Source organism: Oncorhynchus kisutch, linkage group LG4, assembly GCF_002021735.2.
Source record: "Oncorhynchus kisutch isolate 150728-3 linkage group LG4, Okis_V2, whole genome shotgun sequence".
Classification (NCBI taxonomy): Eukaryota; Metazoa; Chordata; class Actinopteri; order Salmoniformes; family Salmonidae; genus Oncorhynchus; species Oncorhynchus kisutch.
The window spans coordinates 16,077,935-16,102,395 of record NC_034177.2 but is presented as its reverse complement, the minus strand read 5'-3'; the positions used below and the strand labels follow the sequence as shown (position 1 = coordinate 16,102,395).

The 24,461-nt window shown below is 42.1% G+C and overlaps 1 protein-coding gene across 1 annotated transcript; it reads right to left on the bottom strand.

The window, feature by feature from the left end:
- Window positions 1–2,572: 2,572 nt before the first annotated feature.
- Window positions 2,573–11,231, bottom strand: LOC109888600 (uncharacterized). The gene is made up of 5 exons (XM_031821983.1): window positions 9,803–11,231; window positions 9,541–9,633; window positions 9,166–9,318; window positions 3,342–3,455; window positions 2,573–3,178 (listed from the first exon to the last, which is right to left on the bottom strand). Exons 1-5 carry the CDS (start codon window positions 9,870–9,872, stop codon window positions 2,856–2,858), a joined length of 753 nt encoding a protein of 250 aa, XP_031677843.1. The 5' UTR covers window positions 9,873–11,231; the 3' UTR covers window positions 2,573–2,855.
- Window positions 11,232–24,461: the final 13,230 nt, after the last annotated feature.

Sequence of the window (24,461 nt, the reverse complement as noted above, 5' to 3'; positions counted from 1 at the left end):
CTTGGTTTGAAGAAATCAACTGTGGGAGCAATTATTAAGAAATGGAAGACATACAAGACCACTGATAATCTGCCTCGATCTGGGGCTCCACGCAAGATCTCACCCCGTGGGGTCAAAATTATCACAAGAACAGTGAGAAAAAATCCCAGGACCATACAGGGGGACCTAGTGAATGACCTGCAGAGAGCTGGGACCAAAGTAACAAAGCCTACCATCAGTAACATACGCCGCCAGGGACTCAAATCCTGCAGTGCCAGACGTGTCCCCCTGCTTAAGCCAGTACATGTCCAGGCCCGTCTGAAGTTTGCTAGAGAGCATTTGGATGATCCAGAAGAAGATTGGGAGAATGTCACATGGTCAGATGAAACCAAAATAGATTTTTTTTTGTAAAAACTCAACTCGTCGTGTTTGGAGGACAAAGAATGCTGAGTTGCATTCAAAGAACACCATACCTACTATGGAGCATGGGGGTGGAAACATCATGCTTTGGGACTGTTTTTCTGCAAAGGGACCAGGACGACTGATTCGTGGAAAGGAAAGAATGAATGGGGCCATGTATCGTGAGATTTGAGTGAAAACCTCCTTCCATTAGCAAGGGCATTGAAGATGAAACGTGGCTGGGTCTTTCAGCATGACAATGATCCCAAACACACCGCCCGGGAAACGAAGGAGTGGCTTCGTAAGAAGTATTTCAAGGTCCTGGAGTGGCCTAGCCAGTCTCCAGATCTCAACCCCATAGAAAATCTTTGGAGGGAGTTGAAAGTCTGTGTTGCCCAGCAACAGCCCCAAAACATCACTGCTCTAGATAAGATCTGCATGGAGGAATGGGCCAAAATACCAGCAACAGTGTGTGAAATCCTTGTGAAGACTTACAGAAAATGTTTGACCTCTGTCATTGGCAACAAAGGGTATATAGCAAAGTATTGAGAAATGTTTGTTATTGACCAAATACTTATTTTCCACCATAATTTGCAAATAAATTCATTAAAAATCCTACAATGTGATTTTCTGGATTTTTTTCTCATTTTGTCTGTTATAGTTGAAGTGTACCTATGATGAAAATTACAGGCCTCTCTCATCTTTTTAAGTGTTAGAACTTCACAATTGGTGGCTGACTAAATACTTTGTTGCCCCACTGTATGTATACATACATACATACATACAGTGGGAAGATAAAATATGTGAACCCTTTAGAATTACCTGGATTTGACAAAGGAGATGACTGTGGATGACAGGAAAAAGAGACCGAGCACTGTTTTAGGGAATTTTTATCAATGATGACTGATTATGTATACATTTCAATCAGGACTGACTAGTCCAAATGCTATCATGTACTGTACATGTATGAATGTTCTCTCTTGCTCCCATTCCCAATTGTATATAATGTAGTCAGGAGTTTAGAACAATGCCTTGGTACAAATGAATGAACTATCTCCAGATGGCAGGGACGGACTATCTCCAGACTGTCTAGAATGCTTATCTACACTGACTGACCTTGGCTTTAGGCGAGGAGGAAGGCTTGAGAACTATAGGGCCTCTCTACCAGTGTCAAGAAGAGATAGAACATTTAGAAAACGCTGACATCATTTTCAGTTTATAACCTGTGGTAAAATGTGTATGAAGGCAGTACTCTCTTGAATTAAACGCTGTTACCTGACTTTTAAGACTGGGGCTCTGTCCATTCTTATAAAATAAGGGGCTTACAAACCCTTAATGCATTGACAGAGTGTTTAATTTTGATTGGGAATTAAAACAGAGGAATTTAGAATTCCTTCAACAGCACGCCTCTATACCAGGCGGTGTCAGAGGAAGGTCCTAAAAATTGTCAATGACTCCAGCCACCCTAGTGGAACCAAAAACACTGGCTGTGTTCGAGAGGATCAAAAATTAAATGTATCATGGGTAAATTGTGACTGACTAACTGATCCACAAATAATATTGAGTTGTTATTTATGATGCAAGGTGATGTGTAGATCAGTCGGCCTGCAGTCATTGTGATGTTATAGACAGTATACAGTATTTCCACGCTTCTGAAAATGTGGTGCAATTGGTGTGTCTTGTTGAAATTGTGTTGCAGTTTAGTTAAGTATTTCATGCATGTGTAGCATCAGTATCTAAGTGTAGTATGGCCTCTCAGGACTGATATGGCATGGGCGGTAGTAAGCCCATAAGGCTTTTGTGGAGGTAAACAAGGAGGGGAACAGAGGCTGCAGTCTCCACCCTTTGAATGGTGCTGTTCTTTATGATCCGAGAGGAACAGTTCACGGCAGACCACCCCTTTCTCTTCTTCATCAGACACAACAAGAACAACATAATCTTCTTCTCCAAGTTTTCATCTCATCTGAAGAATAACTCTAGAATAACGAAGTCAAACAAAAAATTATGTTGACATGTATTTTCTGTTTGGACAATATCATTGTGTATGATCATGGTTCCCTCTTACACTGTTGTTATTTAGATTTAAGAGAGCTATTATCCTGTTTGTATTATCTGTTAAAAGATCAAAACAATTATTTAAATAATACTATTTAAAAATGTGTGGTGATTTGATTATATTACAATAAGACAAAAGTTTATTTCCATGTTGGTAGAGTGATAGAAACTTTATTGGCATTTAAACACATTATTTCTTTTAAACTTACAAGCAATCACAATTGATAAAATATACAGATAAATATATAAGCAAACACACTATATAATGTAACAGGGCGTCATCTGGAAAATTCCAAATAAATAACATAATTTCACTTATAGTACATATTTCACAATACATGAAAATCATTGTACATTATGTTGTGTTCTAATCAATGCATTATGTTGTCAGATGAGTCCCAATATGTTCATCTCTGTTTATATCAGATTAATTTGCTGATAGTGAGGCCCAGCAGCAGAGAGACTAGGCTCAGTCTGATGGACCAGGCTGTGGCTGTTACAGGGCCTGTAGTTACAATAACAGAGGCTGTGGTTACAGTTACAGGAGCTGTGGTTACAGTTACAGGAGCTGTCTTACAGGTGAACACATTACTGAAGTCACTAATGCTAATCTCTGAGGGCAGCAGTTGATTCACTGAGGGCAGCAGTTGACTTATTGAGGGCAGCAGTTGATTAATGGAAATGCACACGTTGGAAGTTGTACAGCCCTTGAGATTCACCGTAGTAGAATTGATGCCAGGTGTTACTGTCAAAGATAAAAACATAGTTTTCCCAACATTTAGATCTCTTGTAAAACAACTAAAAGCACAACAATTAATAGCTGCTCTGTATGAACAGCAAAATATTTTTTAGAGATGAACAAATGTTATAAGGTTTGGTATCATGAAAATAACCACAAGACAACTCACCACTGCTGCTAAAACACTGGTCTTCCACACCCAGGCAGGTCACAGTGCTGTTACACATCGTATCCCTGAAGCTGCTGCAGGAGGGACATTCTCTTCCGTTAGCCAAATTGGGGGCTGTAGAAAGAGAACAGAGATTGGTATTTGTATATACAGTATTTATTCCACATTCAGTGGTCATATACAGTGAGTATCCAAAACATATACTGACCAGGTGAATTTAGGTGAAAGCTATTATCCCTTATTGATGTGACTAGTTAAATCCACTTCAGTCATTGTAGATTAAAGAGAGAAGAGAGAGCTAAATATACTGTACATACATTTTACATATACATTTTACAAAAACATTTTACATACATTTTACTTTTATAGTTACATAACAATAATACATGACCAAACATCAGCTCTTTAATCCCAACCCTCAGCCACTCTCAGCCCATCACACCTATCACCATAGACCTCAGCTCTTTAATCCCAACCCTCAGCCACTCTCAGCCCATCACACCTATCACCATAGACCTCAGCTCTTTAATCCCAACCCTCAGCCACTCTCAGCCCATCACACCTATCACCATAGACCTCAGCTCTTTAATCCCAACCCTCAGCCACTCTCAGCCCATCACACCTATCACCATAGACCTCAGCTCTTTAATCCCAACCCTCAGCCACTCTCAGCCCATCCCACCTATCACCATAGACCTCAGCTCTTTAATCCCAACCCTCAGCCACTCTCAGCCCATCCCACCTATCACCATAGACCTCAGCTCTTTAATCCCAACCCTCAGCCACTCTCAGCCCATCACACCTATCACCATAGACCTCAGCTCTTTAAGCCCAACCCTCAGCCACTCTCAGCCCATCACACCTATCACCATAGACCTCAGCTCTTTAATCCCAACCCTCAGCCACTCTCAGCCCATCACACCTATGACCATAGACCTCAGCTCTTTAATCCCAGCCCTCAGCCACTCTCAGCCCATCACACCTATCACCATAGACCTCAGCTCTTTAATCCCAACCCTCAGCCACTCTCAGCCCATCACACCTATCACCATAGACCTCAGCTCTTTAATCCTAACCCTCAGCCACTCTCAGCCCATCACACCTATCACCATAGACCTCAGCTCTTTAATCCCAACCCTCAGCCACTCTCAGCCCATCACACCTATCACCATAGACCTCAGCTCTTTAATCCCAACCTTCAGCCACTCTCAGCCCATCACACCTATCACCATAGACCTCAGCTCTTTAATCCCAACCCTCAGCCACTCTCAGCCCATCACACCTATCACCATAGACCTCAGCTCTTTAATCCCAACCCTCAGCCACTCTCAGCCCATCACACCTATCACCATAGACCTCAGCCCTTTAATCCCAACCCTCAGCCACTCTCAACCCATCACACCTATCACCATAGACCTCAGCTCTTTAATATCAATCTTCATCCACTCTCAGCCCATCCCACCTATCACCATAGACCTCAGCTCTTTAATCCCAACCTTCAGCCACTCTCAGCCCATCACACCTATCACCATAGACCTCAGCTCTTTAATCCCAATCCTCAGCCACTCTCAGCCCATCACACCTATCACCATTGACCTCAGCCCTTTAATCCCAACCCTCAGCCACTCTCAGCCCATCACACCTATCACCATAGACCTCAGCTCTTTAATCCCAACCCTCAGCCACTCTCAGCCCATCACACCTATCACCATTGACCTCAGCCCTAATCCCAACCCTCAACCACTCTCAGCCCATCACACCTATCACCATAGACCTCAGCTCTTTAATCCCAACCCTCAGCCACTCTCAGTCCATCACACCTATCACCATAGACCTCAGCTCTTTAATCCCAACCCTTCGCCACTCTCAGCCCATCACACCTATCACCATAGAACTCAGCTCTTTAATCCCAACCTTCAGCCACTCTCAGTCCATCACACCTATCACCATAGACCTCAGCTCTTTAATCCCAACCTTCAGCCACTCTCAGCCCATCCCACCTATCACCATAGACCTCAGCTCTTTAATCCTAACCTTCAGCCACTCTCAGTCCATCACACCTATCACCATAGACCTCAGCTCTTTAATCCCAACCTTCAGCCACTCTCAGTCCATCACACCTATCACCATAGACCACCCTCGTTCGGTTTCCATGTGCCATATATTTTTTAATTGTGCTGTGATGTTATACAACATTTGTTTACCTTTCTAAACGTAAATTATCCACAGATTGTGAGCTAAAGATGAAAACCTTTCCTATGAGTATTATTATATTATTTTTTGACTAACTATGGCTTTCCAAATCACCCAACACTGCTATTTGGAATGTTCCTTTTAATTGCATGTTGTGATTTTTTTTAACCATTCCTGAACCTGTGACCAGAAAATAGCTACATAGGGGCAAAAACAGAATAAATGATCGATTGGTTCTGTCTCTTCGCAGCAAGATCTACAGAGCTGAGATAGTTTTATGCCCCATATATAGCATTCTGTTGGTGGCATGAGTTTTATATAATAATTTAAATTGAAAAACTGAGTTAAACCATATGCCATGGAATTGGTACATCGAAACTCTGCTCCCATTTATTTTGCAACCGGTATGGCGCAGCTGTCAACATTTTTGTCCTCAGATGAAATTGGTATATTTTTCTATTTATGCCAGTTCCTTTCAGCCAATTTGTGTCTTTAATATATGGCAGGCAAACAAATTCCCTACCTTCTCCCTTTTCCACTTGCATCCCCCATTTTTTGTGGTAGTGCTGCAATCAGTTGGTTGTACATTTGGATTGAGCAGATATTCCCATATATTTTCAATAACTGCATATGTGACATACAGTGGGGCAAAAAAAGTATTTAGTCAGCTACCATTTGTGCAAGTTCTCCCACATAAAAAGATGAGAGAGGCTTGGAATTTTCATCATAGGTACACTTCAACTATGACAGACAGAATGAGAAAAAAATCCAGAAAATCACATTGTGGGATTTTTAATGAATTTATTAGCAAATTATGGTGGAAAATAAGTATTTGGTCAATAACAAAAGTTTATCTCAATACTTTGTTATATACCCTTTATTGGCAATGATAGAGGTCAAACGTTTTCTGTAAGTCTTCACAAGGTTTTCACACACTGTTGCTGGTATTTTGGCCCATTCCTCCATGCAGATCTCCTCTAGAGCACTGATGTTTTGGGGCTGTTGCTGGGCAACACAGACTTTCAACTCCCTCCAAAGATTTTCTATGGGGTTGAGATCTGGAGACTGGCTAAGCCACTCCAGGACATTGAAATGCTTCTTACGAAGCCACTCCTTCATTGCCCGGGTGGTGTTTTTGGGATCATTGTCATGCTGAAAGACCCAGCCACGTTTCATCTTCAATGCCCTTGCTGATAGAAGGAGGTTTTCACTCAAATCTCACGATACATGGCCCCATTCATTCTTTCCTTTACAAGGATCAGTCGTCCTGGTCCCTTTGCAGAAAAACAGCCCCAAAGCATGATGTTTCCACCCCCATGCTTCACAGTAGGTATGGTGTTCTTTGAATGCAACTCAGCATTCTTTGTCCTCCAAACATGACGAGTTGAGTTTTTACCAAAAGGTTATATTTTGGTTTCATCTGACCATATGACATTCTCCCAATCTTCTTCTGGATCATCCAAATGCTCACTAGCAAACTTCCGACGGGCCTGGACATGTACTGGCTTAAGCAGGGGGACACGTCTGGCACTGCAGGATTTGATTCCCTGGTGGCGTAGTGTGTTACTGATGGTAGGCTTTGTTACTTTGGTCCCAGCTCTCTGCAGGTCATTCACTAGGTCCCCCTGTATGGTCCTGGGATTTTTGCTCACCGTTCGTGTGATTATTTTGACCCCATGGGGTGAGATCTTGCGTGGAGCCCCAGATCGAGGGAGATTATCAGTGACCTTGTATGTCTTCCATTTCCTAATAATTGCTCCCACAGTTGATTTCTTCAAACCAATCTGCTTACCTATTGCAGATTCAGTCTTCCCAGCCTGGTGCAGGTCTACAATTTTGTTTCTGGTGTCCTTTGACAGCTCTTTGGTCTTGGCCATAGTGGAGTTTGGAGTGTGACTGTTTGAGGTTGTGGACAGGTGTCTTTTATACTGATAACAAGTTCAAACAGGTGCCATTAATACAGGTAACGAGTGGAGGACAGAGGAGCCTCTTAAAGAAGAAGTTACAGGTCTGTGAGAGCCAGAAATCCTGCTTGTTTGTAGGTGACCAAATACTTATTTTCCACCATAATTTGCAAATAAATTCATTAAAAATCCTACAGTGTGATTTTGTGGATTTTTTTTGCTCATTTTCTCTGTCATAGTTGAAGTGTACCTATGACGAAAATTACAGGCCTCTCTCATCTTTTTATGTGGGAGACCTTGTACAATTGGTGGCCGACTAAATACTTTTTTGCCCCACTGTAACTCCTCCGTTTCTATTCATAATCCTATTAACTATTATAATACCATTTAAAAATGAAATTCTGTAAAGAATGTTTATTTATTCATCAGTATATTTTAATTTAACCATAACATTCGTAGTAATATTTGTTCTTTCTTTTCTGGAGGATAAAAATGACATTGTAACCAGCTTGTTTAAAGCTTTAATATTTTTAGCCCCCCAAACTCATATTCATTATATAAATAGGCACATTTAATTTTGTCTGGCTTAGCATTCCAAATAAAATGAAATATTTTTTTCTCATATGATTTAACAAAACGAGTCATCTGGAGTAGGCATTATTAGTGAGTAAACTGTGATAGGACCAAATAGTTAATCAAGGTGATTTTTCCATAAATAGACAAGTATTTACCTCTTGCAGAATCTTATCTATTTTTGCTAACTTTCTATTGAAATTAATTGTGGTCAGTTCATTTATATTTTTTGAGAAGTAAATACCAAGTATGTCTACTTCACCACCCCCCTATTTTATTGGTAAACTACAAGATACAGTAGGGTGCATTTGCTCTTTGTTCTGGATGATATTTGTGCATCTGTATCTTTCTCACTCATCATTATTCACGATTGATTCAGGACTCTCCGTAATCATGGAGGCATCCATATTAATATAGAAGTGTTTAGAAATGTACTGTTTTTATTTTAAATAAAAGGTACTCCAAAATGACACAATATACTATTTACCATTCATTTCTATTGGGCACAAAATGATCTGAAATGTAACCAAAACAAACAGAAAATGTATCCAGCATGTTTGTAGAGTCACAAGCTTGATGTAATTATTTCGTGCTAGGAATATGGGACCAAATACAAAACTTTTGTCCCAATACTTTTGCTCCCCTAAAATGGAGGGACTATATACATATATATATATATAATTTCAAAATGTTTCACCCAATATGGATGAAAATACCCTCAAATTAAGGCTAACAGCCTGCACTTTTAACATCATTGTCATTATATAATTTCAAAAACAACGACACGTGTCACTGTTCCAATACTTTTTGACTTTACTGGGCCTTTCAGCAATGTATTTCATGTCCTGATTTCAGTTGTCATAGTTTGAATAAATATACAGTGAGCTCCAAAACGTGATTTCCCTGTGTTTTATATATGTTTCTGCACTATGAGGTTGGAATAATACTGTGCAATTGTGAAAATTAAGATAATGCCCTTCCAGCGTAAGAGCTGTTTGAAAACACAGCTTGAAATTTCAGCCTGTTTTGTGAAATTTCAGCCTGTTTTTGTTTATTTTTGACCTTTTTAATTGAAAACAATCACATTAAGTTACTTAATTGTTACCCAGACCTTTGAAAACCCCAAACCTAATTTAAAAAGACAGTTATCTTACCAGACTGTAGAGTTTGTTTGTTGCACCCATCGATGTTACAAAATAACTGGTTAGAGGCAATGTGTAAGAAGCCCAGGTTCACTGACACTGTGGCTTCACCGTAGCTCAAGATTGGGGAACACTCCTTGACTACCTGGGTTGAATTGATGAGACCTGCACCAGTAACAGATCATTTACAGAACCAGAGAAAGATAGATCAATTTAGAATATAATCTAATGAAATAGTAGCATAGAGCAATGAGTCAATTACCAATAAATATTGTACACTGTAATCTTACAGGAGGGTTTAAAAACATCCTTCTTGAGGAAGCTAACGACATCATTTAATTTGTCTTGAAGCATTATAGTGAAGGGGACAACAAACTCTAAACACACCTTTTGCATTGATGGTTGCAGTGAGACATGTTTCTCTCAAAGGGGCTGAACAGTTGACTATAAATGAGTCGTTGAAACACTGCAGCATCTCAACTGAAAAACAAGAAAATAAATACAAATACATACATATATTAAATAAGAAAATTGAGAAATATACTGTGAAAGCAATTTTGCTATGTTGAAATATCAACACATACATGTGGGAGTGATGGAGTCAAAAAAAACATTTAGGCACATCTCATTGTGAGGTCAGAGGTGTTACCTGAGCAGAAGAGAGTGCAGATGAGAGAGAGAGTCAGGATAAGCTTCATTCTGGACAGATAGACAGGCATTTGAACAGCAGTGGTACAGTACTCTGGGCTGGTCTGGTAGACAGGCAGATGAACAGCAGTGGTATCTGGGCTGGGAGACAGGTCCTTATAAACCCATCATCCAAGGTAGGGCAGGATGGGGTAATGTCAGAAATGTTGCCTGTATTTCATGTTTAACAAGTTTCTCCACTCATGTGCCCTGGGAACATAAGTTATTTTGCTAAAATAAGTGATCATGATCTATAACATGATGCTACAACCACAAAATAGAGACGATTAACAACATTGAATCCTCTCCACATTGCTGGCCTGTATGACAAAGTGAAAAGAAGGGAGTCTGTGCTAAAAAAAACAACTCCAAATCATTCATTCCGTTTGCATTAAGGCTGTTAAGTAATACTGCAAGACAACACAGCAAAGACATACACTTTATGGTCTAAATTGAAAAACTTCAGTCTTGTGTCAAATCAAATACAACAGAACACAGAGTGAAACCCCCTATATTTTCAAGTATTGTGACGACAGCACCATGTTTGGGTATTCTTGTCATCGGCAGGGACTGGAAAGTTTGTCAGGATAAAAGGAAATATGAAAGGAGCAATGCCCAGGTAAAAAGATAAAGGAAAACCCGCCTCTGTCTTCTTGATAACCTAACCCTGGGATAGAGTTGTATTTCTTTAGCGGGACAATAATTGCACAAAATCTAATTCCAAAGAAACAACTGAATGCCTTTCCAAGAGGTGTTGAGTGTTTCTGTTCGCTCCAGTCCGTGTCCTGAATTAGATTTGCTTGAAAATCAGAGACAAGGTTTGTATGTTGCTGTCCATCAAAGATTTTCAACCAACTACTGAGCTTGGTAGAATATTATTCAAAATGATTCACATCTTTAATGGCTGCAAATGGTGCTTTAACCAAGTAAATGGTGCTTAACCAAGTATTTTTTTTTGTTGATTATTCTTTTTTTAAATCTTCCACTTTGAAAATGTGTAGTAGGTTGTGTAGATTGGGATGGGAAAATTCCAATGTATTCCTTTTTAGATAGAATTTTAAGGCATCTAAATGTAAAGACCATTCACTAGTTACTATATATCGGCTGCACTCCAAATTAATGTGTGGGTTTGAGTTCAGTGCAGTTTCTCTCCTGAATTCATTACATTTTACTTATTTTTAGTTTTACTGTGCATTTCCTCATCAAGAAAAATAAACAAAAACTGTGCTGCATTACACTTCAATAATAATACAAATATTTCTGATCACTTATGGTTTGAGTAAAATTGAAAGTGAAAATGAAGTACATTTTCTGCTGTCAATTTGGCTCTGATCCCAAATTTGCGACTTTGTCACTCCCAAATATGTTACAAGAAAAGAAAACTTATCGTCTCTTCATTTCAGCGAAATTGAAAGTGAAAATGAGAGGGGCACTCTCACATGGGCTTAGGGGTCACATGTAGCTGACTAGGAAGTGTCAGCACAGGTGAGAGGAGATTGTTTACTGTTCCTACCATCAGACTCAAACACTAACACTTACAGATGCATTTCTTAATGTTGTATGACAATTATCTTTTATAACTACAATAAAGGGGGACATCACCAAGTCAAATATCTAGATCTGAAAATACATTTTTTATTTTATATCACCAAAGGAGGAATTAGGTTTAGGGGTGTCCAGTGAGATATACCTGCTGGAGTGCGTGCTACGGGTGGGTGCTGCTATGGTGACCAGTGAGCTGAGATAAGGCGGGGCTTTACCTAGCAGAGACTTGTAGATGACCTGGAGCCAGTGGGTTTGGCGACGAGTATGAAGAGAGGGCCAGCCAACGAAAGTATACAGGTTGCAGTGGTGGGTAGTGTATGGGGCATTGGTGAAAAAACAGATGGCACTGTGATAGACTGCATCCAATTTGTTGAGTAGGGTGTTGGAGGCTATTTAATAAATGACATCGCCAAAGTCGAGGATCGGTAGGATGGTCAGTTTTACGAGGGTATTTTTGGCAGCATGAGTGAAGGATGCTTTGTTGCAAAATAGGAAGCCGATTCTAGATTAATTTTGGATTGGAGATGCTTAATGTGAGTCTGGAAGGAGAGGTTACAGTCAAGCCAGAGACTTAGGTATTTGTAATTGTCCACATATTCTAAGTCAGAACCATCCAGAGTAATGATGCTGGACGGGTGGGCAGGTGCATGCAGTGATAGGTTGAAAAGAATGCATTTAGTTTTACTTGCATTTAAGAGCAGTTGGAGGAGAGGAGAGTTGCGTGGCATTGAAGCTCGTCTGAGTCGAAATCCTTGGCGAGGTCGATGAATACGGCTGCACAGTAATGTCTCTTATCGATTGCGGTTATGATATCGTTTAGGACCTTGAGCGTGGCTGAGGTGCACCCATGACCAGCACTGAAATCAGATTGCATAGCGAAGAAGGTACGGTGGGATTCTAAATGGTTGGTAATCTGTTTGTTAACTTGACTTTCGAAGACCTTAGAAAGGCAGGGTAGGATAGATATAGGTCTGTAGCAGTTAGGGTGTAGAGTGTCTCCCCTTTGAAGAGGGGGATGACCACGCGAGCTTTCCAATCTTTGGGAATCTCAGACGAAAGAGAGTTTGAACAGGTTAGTAATAGAAGTTGTAACAATTTCGGTGGATCATTTTAGAAAGAGAGGGTCCAGATTGTCTAGCCCGGCTGATTTGTAGGGGTCCAGATTTTGCATCTCTTTCAGAACCTCAGCTATCTGGATTTGTATGAAGGAGAGATGGGGGAGGCTTTGGCAAGTTGCTGTGGGGGGTGCAGGGCTGTTGACCAGGGTAGGGTTAGCCAGGTGGAAAGCATGACCAGCCATAGAAAAATTGTTATTGAAATTCTCAATTATTGTGGATTTATTGGTGGTGACAGTGTTTCCTAGCCTCAGTGCAGTGGGCAGCTGGGAGTAGGTGCTCTTATTCTCCACTGACTTCAGTGTCCTAGAACTTTTTGGAGTTTGTGCTACAGGATGCAAATTTCTGTTTGAAAAAGCTAGCCTTTGCATTCCTAACTGCCTGTGTATATTGGTTCCTAACTTCGGCCGCCATCTGGAGATCCGGAATACTTAGCTCGGTTTCATTAGCTCGGCTTCAAAGGAAAGAGGACAACTTGCAAGAGTAAGTCCTTGTGTGGTTCATCCAGAAGTAATCTCAACTGTCCCATCTTTCAGCCAAGACAGTCACTGGAACTGAGGTGTGAAAATGAGGTGTTCAAAATGTCCCGCCAAACCATCTGACACTGCTGATTGGTGTAAGTGTGAAAAGGGGGAGAGAGTCATCCAAGCCTCCCCTGACCTCTACTAGGGTTGGCATGTTTGTGCCAATTGAAGAAATGTGGGATTTGTCCATAAGTGTCCTTAGCATGTTCTTCATGTACCATACAATCACAGCAACAGTCCAATAGTGAAATTAAGTTAGACATCGGTAGGAACCAAACAGGCATTGGTTAGGTTACACATTGCGTGCTTGATAAGGGAATAATATGCTTAATGGTAATGACTAAAAATATTCCACCCTGAAACCATATAATTGTATGAAATATATTAGAATCAAATCTATAAATCTGTGTGTAGTTTTAGTCAGAATTAGAACAAGGACTTTTTGTTCCTTTTTCTTATGTAAGCAGGGTGCAAGTGTGAAACAAATGATAAGAGGAGCTATCGACAGACACGCTGTACTACTGTGTTCCTTACAGGACACTCTGTCCCCACCCAGGGAGGGGAGAGACCTTGGGCTTGTAGTAGATTGTCTGCCACCTGTTATACAATGTATGAGTAGGAGAAGACTTGTGAACTATATTGTCATTGTCTCTGAGAGAAGGAGGGACATTTATGACGAAATGTGAGGTATATAGACCAATGTACAGGAAATGATAAGCAGAGCTCTCGTAAATAAACATGCTGACTATGGTAGACTGGCCTCTGTCTGTTTTCATTTTAATAAGAACCTTACAAATTCTAAGTAACAGACAGAGTATTTTAATTGAAGTTCAGTTTATGAACATTGAGAACAAAATTCCCATAACAGTGCTTCCTTGTAATAAGCATATTACACCTTGTAATAAAAGGAAAAAAACTAAAATATCACAACATACTTTACACTAAGCCCAACAATTTACGAGTCCTTCATCTTTGATGTGCTGTTAAGAAAGGTGTTTTAGGTGGCATCTTGGTCCATTGTTGAATGAGTATACCTATTTTCTTAGAAAAAGGCTTGCCACTTTCTGTTGTCAAGCGGAAGTATCTAGATCTGGACTTTATAGCCTTGTTGTATACACAGGCAAAAATCATTCCAGTTTGGGCTTTTCCTGTTTGTTTAGAATATGTTATTTGGCCCTGGATAAAATAAATCACTTACCTTTGATCTTCCTCTGTTTGCAATCCCAAGGGTCCCAGCTACATAATTTTTTTTATTTTTGTTTGATAAAGTCCTTCTTTATATCCCCAAAAAGTCAGTTTAGTTGGCACGTTTGATTCAGTAATCCACCCGTTCAACTCATTCAACATGCAGACAAAGGAATCCCAAAAGTTACCGGTAAACTTCGTCCAAACAAGTCAGACAACATTTCTAATCAATCCTCAGGTACCCTAAATAAATAAATAAAGTAAATAAATTACACGATTTAAGACGGAATGTAGTATGTTCAATACCGGAGATAAATAACAAAGTGCGCACTCATTCACGCGCGTCACAAGACTAGAGTCCTAATCAAATCAAATCTAATGTATTTATAAAGCCCTTCTTACATCAGCTGATATCTCAAAGTGCTTTACAGAAACCCAGCCTAAAACCCCAAACAGCAAGCAATGCAGGTGTAGAAGCACGGTGGCTAGGAAAAACTCTCTAGAAAGGCCAGAACCTAGGAAGAAACCAAGAGAGGAACCAGGCTGTGAGGGGTGCTCAGTCCTCTTCTGGCTGTCCTGGGTGAAGATTATAACAGAGCATGGCCAAGATGTTCATAGATGACCAGCAGGGTCAAATAATAATAATCACAGTGGTTGTCGAGGGTGCAACAGGTCGGCACCTCAGGAGTAAATGTCAGTTGGCTTTTCATAGCCGATCATTCAGAGTATCTCTACCGCTTCTGCTGTCTCTAGAGAGTTGAAAACAGCAGGACTGGGACAGGTAGCACGTCCAGTGAACAGGTTAGGGTTCCATAGCCGCAGGCAGAACAGTTGAAACTGGAGCAGCAGCACAGCCAGGTGGACTGGGGACAGCAAGGAGTCATCAGGCCAGGTATTCATGAGGCATGGTTCTAGTGTTCAGGCCCTCAGAGAGAGAAAGAAAGAATTAGAGAGAGCATACTTAAATTCACACAGGACACCAGATAAGACAGGAAAAATACTCCAGATATAACAGACTGACCCTGGCCCCCGGACACAAACTACTGCAGCATAAATACTGTAGGCTGAGACAGGAGGGGTCAGGAGACACTGTGGCCCCATCTGACGATAACCCCGGACAGGGCCAAACAGGCAGGATATAACCCCACCCACTTTGCCAAAGCACAGCCCCCACACCACTAGAGGGATATCTTCAACCACCAAACTTACCAACCTGAGACAAGATAGAGTATAGCCCACAAAGATCTCCGCCACGGCACAAACCAAAAGGGGGCGCCAACCCAGACAGAAATATCACGTCAGTGACTCAACCCTCCTAGGGACGGAATGGAACCTCACCAGTAAGAAAGTGACTCAGCCCCTGTAATAGGGTTAATGGGAGAGAATCCCAGTGGAGAGAGGGGAACTGGCCAGGCAGAGACAGCAAGGGCAGTTCGTTGCTCCAGTGCCTTTTCGTTCACCTTCACACTCCTGGGCCAGACTACACTAAATCATAGTACCTACTGAAGAGATGAGTCTTCAATAAAGTCTTAAAGGTTGAGACTGAGTCTGTCTCTCACATGGGTAGGCAGACCATTCCAAAAAAATGGACCTCTACAGGAGAAAGCCCTGCCTCCAGCTGTTTGCTTAGAAATTCAAGGGACAGTTAGGAGGCTTGCATCTTGTGACCGTAGCGTACCTGTAGGTATGTACGGCAGGACGAAATCGGAAAGATAGGTAGGAGCAAGCCCATGTAATGCTTTGTAGGTTAGTAGTAATACCTTGAAATCAGCCCTTGTCTTAACAGTAAGCCAGTGAAGAGAGGCTAGAACTGGAGAACTATGATCACATTTTTTGGTTCTAGTCAAGATTCTAGCAGTCGTGTTTAGCACTGAAGTTTATTTTGTGATTTATCCAGGTAGCCGGAAAGTAGAGCATTGCAGTAGTCTAACATAGAAGTGACAAAAGCATGGATTAATTTTTCTACATAACTTTTGGACAGAAAATGTATGGTTTTTGCAATGTTACGTAAATGGAAAAAACTTGTCCTTGAAACAGTCTTGATATGTTCGTCAAAAGATAGATCAGGGTCCAGAGTAACTCCGAGGTCCTTCACAGTTTGATTTGAGACGACTGTACAACCATCAAAATGAATTGTCAGATTCAACAGAAGATCTCTTTGTTTCTTGGGACCTAGAACAAGCATCTCTGTTTTGTCCGAGTTTAAAAGTAGAACATTTGCAGCCATCCACTTTCTTATGTCTGAAACACAGGCTTCCAGCGAGGGCAATGTTGGGGCTTCACCATGTTTCATCGAAATGTACAGCTGTGTGCCATCCGCATAGCAGTGAAAGTTAACATTATGTTTCCAAATGACATCACCAAGAGGTAAAATATATAGTGAAACATTAGTGGTTGTAAAACTGAACCTTGAGGAACACTGAAATGTTCAGTTGATTTGTCAGAGGACAAACCATCCACACAGACAAACTGATATCTTTCTGACAGATAAGATCTAAACCAGGCCAGAACTTGTCCATGTAGACCATTTTGGGTTTCCAATCTCTCCAAAAGAATGTTGTGATCGATGGTATCAAAAGCAGCACTAAGGAGGACACGAGGACAGATACAGAGCCTCGGTCTGACGCCATTAAAAGGTCATTTACCACCTTCACAAGTGCAGTGTCAGTGCTATGATGGGGTCAAAAACCAGACTTAAGCGCTTCGTATACATTGTTTGCCTTCCGGAAGGTAGACAGTTGCTGCGCAACAGCTTTTTCTACTATTTTTGAGAGGAATGGGAGATTCGATATAGGCCAATAGTTTTTATATTTTCTGGGTCACGTTTTGGCTTTTTCAAATAGAGGCTTTATTACCGGGGCTGAGTCACTGGCTTGCTGGGGCTCTCTCATGCCATCCCTGGAGGGGGTGCGTCACCTGAGTGGGTTGATTCACTGTTGTGGTCATCCTGTCTGGGTTGGCGCCCCCCCCTTGGGTTGTGCCGTGGCGGAGATCTTTGTGGGCTATACTCAGCCTTGTCTCAGGATGGTAAGTTGGTGGTTGAAGATATCCCTCTAGTGGTGTGGGGGCTGTGCTTTGGCAAAGTGGGTGGGGTTATATCCTTCCTGTTTGGCCCTGTCCGGGGGTGTCCTCGGATGGGGCCACAGTGTCTCCTGACCCCTCCTGTCTCAGCCTCCAGTATTTATGCTGCAGTAGTTTATGTGTCGGGGGGCTGGGGTCAGTTTGTTATATCTGGAGTACTTCTCCTGTCCTATTCGGTGTCCTGTGTGAATCTAAGTGTGCGTTCTCTAATTCTCTCCTTCTCTCTTTCTTTCTCTCTCTCGGAGGACCTGAGCCCTAGGACCATGCCCCAGGACTACCTGACATGATGACTCCTTGCTGTCCCCAGTCCACCTGGCCATGCTGCTGTTCCAGTTTCAACTGACCTGAGCCCTAGGACCATGCCCCAGGACTACCTGACATGATGACTCCTTGCTGTCCCCAGTCCACCTGGCCATGCTGCTGCTCCAGTTTCAACTTCCACCTGACTGTGCTGCTGCTCCAGTTTCAACTGTTCTGCCTTATTATTATTCGACCATGCTGGTCATTATGAACATTTGAACATCTTGGCCATGTTCTGTTATAATCTCCACCCGACACAGCCAGAAGAGGACTGGCCACCCCACATAGCCTGGTTCCTCTCTAGGTTTCTTCCTAGGTATTGGCCTTTCTAGGGAGTTTTTCCTAGCCACCGTGCTTCTACACCTGCATTGCTTGCTGTTTGGGGTTTTAGGCTGGGTTTCTGTACAGCACTTTGAGATATCAGCTGATGTACGAAGGGCTATATAAATACATTTGATTTGATTTGATTTGATTACCACCACTTTTAGTGAGTTTGGTACACATCCTGTGGATAGAGAGCCGTTTATTATGTTCAACATAGGAGGGCCAAGCACAGGAAGCAGCTCTTTCAGTAGTTTAGTTGGAATAGGGTCCAGTATGCAGCTTGAAGGTTTAGAGGCCATGATCATTTTCATCATTGTGTCAAGAGATACAGTACTAAAACACTTGAGTGTCTCCCCTGATCCTAGGTCCTGGCAGAGTTGTGCAGACTCAGGACAACTGAGCTTTGGAGGAATACGCAGATTTAAAGAGGAGTCCGTAATTGACTTTCTAATGATCATGATCTTTTCCTCAAAGAAGTTCATGAATTTATCACTGCTGAAGTGAAAGCCATCCTCTCTTGGGGAATGCTGCTTTTTAGCTAGCTTTGCGACAGTATGCATTTTGGGGGGGATTGTTCTTATTTTCCTCATTAAGTTGGAAAAATAGGATGATCGAGCAGCAGTGAGGGCTCTTCGATACTGCACGGTACTGTCTTTCCAAGTTCATTGTAAGACTTCCAGTTTGGTGTGGTTCCATTTCCGTTCCAATTATCTGGTAGCTTGCTTCAGAGCTCAGGTATTTTCTGTATACCAGGGAGCTAGTTTCTTATGACAAACGTTTTTTGTTTTTTGGGGTGCGACTGCATCTAGGGTATTGCGCAAGGTTGAATTGAGTTCCTCTTTTAGGTGGTTAACTGGTTTTTCTACTCTGACGTCCTTGGGTAGGCGGAAGGAGTCTGGAAGGGCATCTAGGAATCTTTTGGTTGTCAGAGAATATATAGCACGGCTTTTAATGATCCTTGGTTGGGGTCTGAGCAGATTATTTGTTGCGATTGCACACATAATAAAATGTTGGTCCGATAAGTCCAGGATTATGAGGATAAACATTAAGACCCACAACATTTATTCCTCTGGACAAAAACTAGGTCCAGAGTATGATTGTGGCAGCGAGTAGGTCCAGAGACATGTTGGACAAAACCTACTTAGTCGATGATGGCTCCGAAAGCCTTTTGGAGTGGGTCTGTGAACTTTTCCATGTGAATATTAAAGTCACCAAAAATTAGAATATTATCTGCCATGACTACAAGGTCTGATAGGAATTCAGGGAACTCAATGAGGAACGCTGTATATGGCCCAGGAGGCCTGTAAACAGTAGCTATAAAAAGTGATTGAGAAGGCTGGTACATTTCATGACTTGAAGCTCAAGACGAAAACGTATTTTCTTTGGTAAATTGACATTTGCTATCATAAATGATAGCAACACCTCTGCCTTTGGGGGATGCGCGGAAGATATGTTCACTAGTGTAACCAGGAGGTGAGGCCTCATTTAACACAGTCAATTCATCAGGCTTAAGCCATGTTTCAGTCAGGCCAATCACATCAAGATTATGATCAGTGATTAGTTAATTGACTATAACTGCCTTGGAAGTGAGGGATCTAACATTAAGTAGCCCTATTTTGAGATGTGAGGTATCACAATCTCTTTCAATAATGGCAGAAATGGAGGAGGTCTTTATTCCAGTGAGATTGCTAAGGCGACCACTGCCATGTTTAGTTTTGCCCAACCTAGGTCGAGGCACAGACACGGCCTCAATGGGGATAGCTGAGCTGACTACACTGACTGTGCTAGTGGCAGACTCCACTAAGCTGGCAGGCTGGCTAACAGCCTGCTGCCTGGCCTGCACCCTATCTCATTATGGAGCTAGGGGAGTTAGAGCCCTGTCTATGTTCATAGATAAGATTAGAGCACCCCTCTAGCTAGGATGGAGTCTGTCACTCCTCAACAGGCCAGGCTTGGTGCTGTTTGTGGGTGAGTCCCAGAAAAAGGGCCAATTATCTACAAATTCTATCTTTTGGGAGGGGCAGCAAACAGTTTTCAACCAGCGATTGAGTTGTGAGACTGCTGTAGAGCTCATCATTCCCCCTAACTGGGGGGAGCCAGAGACAATTACTAGATGCCTACACATCTTTCTAGCTGATTTACACGCTGCAGTTATGTTGCGCTTGGTGACCTCTGACTGTTTCATCCTAACATCGTTGGTGCCGACTTGGAGAACAATATCCCTATACTCTCTACACTCGCCAGTTTTAGCTTTAGCCAGCACCATCTTCAGATTAGACTTAACAGTAGCCCTGCCCCTGTTGAACAGTGTATGATAGCTGGATGATTCGTTTGAAGTCTAATACTGCGGGTAATGGAGTCGCCAATGACTAGGGTTTTCAATTTGTCAGAGCTAATGGTAGGAGGCTTCGGCGTCTCAGACCCCGTAACGGGAGGAGAAGAGACCAGAGATGGTTGGCCTTTGACTCCGACTCGTTGATTAATGGGGAAAACCAGTTGAAAGTTTCTGTTGGCTGAAGAGCGACGCCGGTTGAGCATTCCTACATCATTTCCCTCCAGAAGCCATGAGAATGTTGTCCGGCTGCGGGGACTGTGCGAGGGGATTTATACTACTATCTGACTTACTGGTGACACATATGCGGTTTCATCCTTTCCTACACTGAAATTACCCTTGCCTAACGATTGCATCTGAAGCTGGGCTTGCAGCTCAGCTATCCTCGCCATAAGGCGATCGTTCTCCTGTATATTATGAGTACAGCGTCTGCAATTAGAAGGCATAATGTTAATGTTACTACTTATCTTCGGCTGGCGGAGGTCCTGACGAACCACGTCCAGATAAAGCGTCCGGAGTGAAAAAGTTGAATGAACAAAAGTTGAGCGAGGGGAAAAACTACAAATATGAACGGTAATTAAAACGTTTAAAACGTAATGTTGGAGGGATCACGTGACCCTTGAACGAGATGGCCTCATGAACTAAGAGCTCCGCACAAGTAGTTTCCAATTCCTAATCTTACCTCCACTCCAAGTTCAAACTCATTTAGCTTTAGTAAGAAAAAGTCATGGCGGCTACAAAAGGCGACACTACAGGTGACATTTTTATCCGGACTCGAGCATTAGAGACGGAAAAAACCTCCACGAAGAAGCTAGCTTCAGAAAAAACTAGCGCCATTAGCCAGGAGCAAGAGAACCCGCTCCCCCCGAGGCACAACGAATGCCAACCTCGCACTCTGTCGAAGACATCCTTTCTGAGTTGAGATCCCAACGTACAGAACTAAACACCAAATAAGATGCCATTAACTGTCAGCTCAGTGCGATAGGGGGCAAGGTGACAATTCTGGAAAACGCTTTGCCTGACATCAACAACAAGAACCATAAACGCGGGGCGCCTGGAAGAGGCAGAGGGGCGAATCCTATCCATGGAAAACCTATTGACAGATGCCATGGAAACAATAGCATATGCTAAAAAGAAAATCGAGCATCTGGAAGAGAAAACAGAGGACCTGGAAAACAGGCGGCGAAGGAATAATTGTGTTCTATTCAATCTGGGCGAAAAAGAAGAGGGAAACATGCCACTGATCCGCTACCTGCAAGACAAACTTCCCGAGTGGCTCCACCTGTCCACTGATAGGCCCATAGAACTCGAGAGAGCTCACCGAGCACTGAGGCCCCCACCAGCAGCCAGACAACCACCGCGCCCAATCACCATACGTTTCCTGAGATTAACCGACAAGGAACGAGTCCTACAGGCGGCGAAAAACAACACCATCACAGTGGGAAACGCCAAACTCGCTTTACACCAGGACCTGTCAGCTGGAATACGCCGAAAGCGATGAGAGTTTGACGAAGTGAAGAAATACTCAATTGACCGAGGCATCTTCAGGGGATTCAAATACTCAAACGAGCTCAGGATTCTTCACCAAGGAGCCTTGCAACACTTCAAAACTCCCGAAGAGGCAAAATGTTTTTTGAAAGACAAATCCTGGTCAATGAGAAACGGACCAATGACTAAATGCGATTAATGCCATTACTAAAGGAGGTTAAGACAACATATAGCCGATATCCAAAGACCCACCCCTAAATGTCATTATAGCCGTCCAATTTATATTTATTTTCCTTTAACTGAGAGGGATGGGCTCTATAGCCTAACCTAGGCCTACTAATGTTTCAGCCTACTTTTATTTCCCAGTTTTTTTGTTGCTATTATTACTTGGGGTTCCCTATGTCCCTTGGGGGAGGTATATATAGGCTGGGCTATTGATTTTATTTTTCTCCCCTCTTTTAGTGTGGTCTGGATGAGGGCAACTGTGTCATTTACTCAATGCGGGGTGGAGAGGATGAGGCATTTCTTTGGTGCTGAGAGGGAGACGTTGTGCGTTGCTAACTGTTCCTGTTTTTTGTTTTATTCGGAACACAGAATTGTGACTGAGCAGGGGGGTAATAGATCCAACGGGATGTGTCGAGTTGTTTGGGAACTCGGCTGGGGTGTTCAGAGATCATTATTTTATCTACACCATTTATTTTCCTTTTACGTGAACGCAGCTGTAACTTACTATCCACTTTTACCCAGCGATGACTTGCACTAAAGTTCGATTACTGTTCGATGACGATGACTAGTACCTTAAATCTATTGACATGGAACTGCCATGGTCTAGGGCATGCAATAAAATGGAAAAAGATACTATGTGCTCTAAAAAAGGAAAAAGCAGACATCGCGCTATTACAAAAGACACACCTCTGTGATGCTGAACATGCCAAACTCCGCAGAGCTTGGGTGGGACAGGTGTATTTCTCATCTTTCAAATCAAACAGTAGAGGCACAGCCATACTTATCCATAAAAATGTTCCATTCATAATTGACAAAAACATATCATTTATTTTGATAACTGGGTCACTATATGGTCAACCAATTACTATATTAAACATATACGCCCCTAACACAGATACTCCTGCCTTCATGTCAAAAATGATAACCCTGTTCAATGAGCATTGTGTCTCCTTTGGCGTGGTGGCCAGAGATTTTAATTGTACCCTTAACCCAACCCTAGACAAATCATCTCAAGTCCCCACCACAAATCCTAGATCTGCAAAGATGTTGAACTCTCTTACTAAAGAGATGGGACTGATAGATATCTGGAGAGAGACTAATAGCTCATCTATGGACTATACATACTACTCTAATGTCCATAACACCTACTCTCGTATAGATTGCATTTTTATCCCAAAGAGTTTCATAAATTCAGCCACATGTACAATCAGACCCATAGCACTTTCAGATCACGCCTTTGTCCACCTCCGCTTTGACCTCTGCAAAACCATCCCGAGGTCAAAGAGCTGGAAATTCAACACCGCCATGCTATCAAATGAAGTGTTCCATACATTGGTAACTACATGGATAGACAACTACACACAAGACAATAACAATTCTCCTGTTTCTCCGGCCACAATGTGGGACGCTGCTAAAGCCACACTAAGAGGCCATCTAATCGCATATGCTTCCTCTAAGAAAAAAGCAATAGAAGCACACAGGCTAGATCTTGAGAGGGAGCTGGAATACTGTGAAAAAATACATAAACAATCCCCAGACAGCACCTCCTGGAGTCATCTTAAAGCAGCCAAAGCTAAACTGAATTTGGACTACACTCTGGAGATAAAAAAAAGGTTTTCTTTACTAAACAGAAATACCATGAGTATAGCAATAGGCCCAGTAGATTGCTTGCTTACCAATTAAAAAAGGAGCAGTCAGAGCGTACAATCATGGCTATCCGAACAGCAGAGGACGAGGTCACATATGACCCCAAAAAGATCAATTGAACTTTTCATGATTTTTACTGCAAACTATACACCTCTGAGAGAAAACACACGGAGGCAGAACTCCACTCTTTCCTAGAGGGAATCTCGCTACCTAAACTATCAAAGACCGACCAAAAAGATCTCAACTCCCCCTTCACTCCTGAGGAGATCCTGGAGGCAAATACCTCCATGCCACCTAATAAGTCCCCAGGCCCGATGGATTCCCCAGAGAGTTCTACAAAGCTTTTTGGCCCCAGCTCCGCCCTATCTTCATTTTATTTTTTTTATTTCACCTTTTTTTAACCAGGTAGGCTAGTTGAGAACAAGTTCTCATTTGCAACTGCGACCTGGCCAAGATAAAGCATAGCAGTGTGAGCAGACAACACAGAGTTACACATGGAGTAAACAATTAACAAGTCAATAACACAGTAGAAAACAAAGAGGGAGTCTATATACAATGTGTGCAAAAGGCATGAGGAGGTAGGCGAATAATTACAATTTTGCAGATTAACACTGGAGTGATAAATGATCAGATGGTCATGTACAGGTAGAGATATTGGTGTGCAAAAGAGCAGAAAAGTAAATAAATAAAAACAGTATGGGGATGAGGTAGGTGAAAATGGGTGGGCTATTTACCAATAGACTATGTACAGCTGCAGCTATCGGTTAGCTGCTCAGATAGCTGATGTTTGAAGTTGGTGAGGGAGATAAAAGTCTCCAACTTCAGCGATTTTTGCAATTCGTTCCAGTCACAGGC

Bases quoted from the DNA above. Each gene is read 5' to 3' on its own strand.
- LOC109888600 (XM_031821983.1), bottom strand. From the start codon at position 9,872: ATGCCTGTCTATCTGTCCAGAATGAAGCTTATCCTGACTCTCTCTCTC. The intron at 9,634-9,802 runs GTAACACCTCTG...CTTGTTTTTCAG, and splicing joins CTGCACTCTCTTCTGCTCAG to TTGAGATGCTGCAGTGTTTC. The intron at 3,179-3,341 runs GTGAGTTGTCTT...TATCTTTGACAG, and splicing joins CCAGTGTTTTAGCAGCAGTG to TAACACCTGGCATCAATTCT.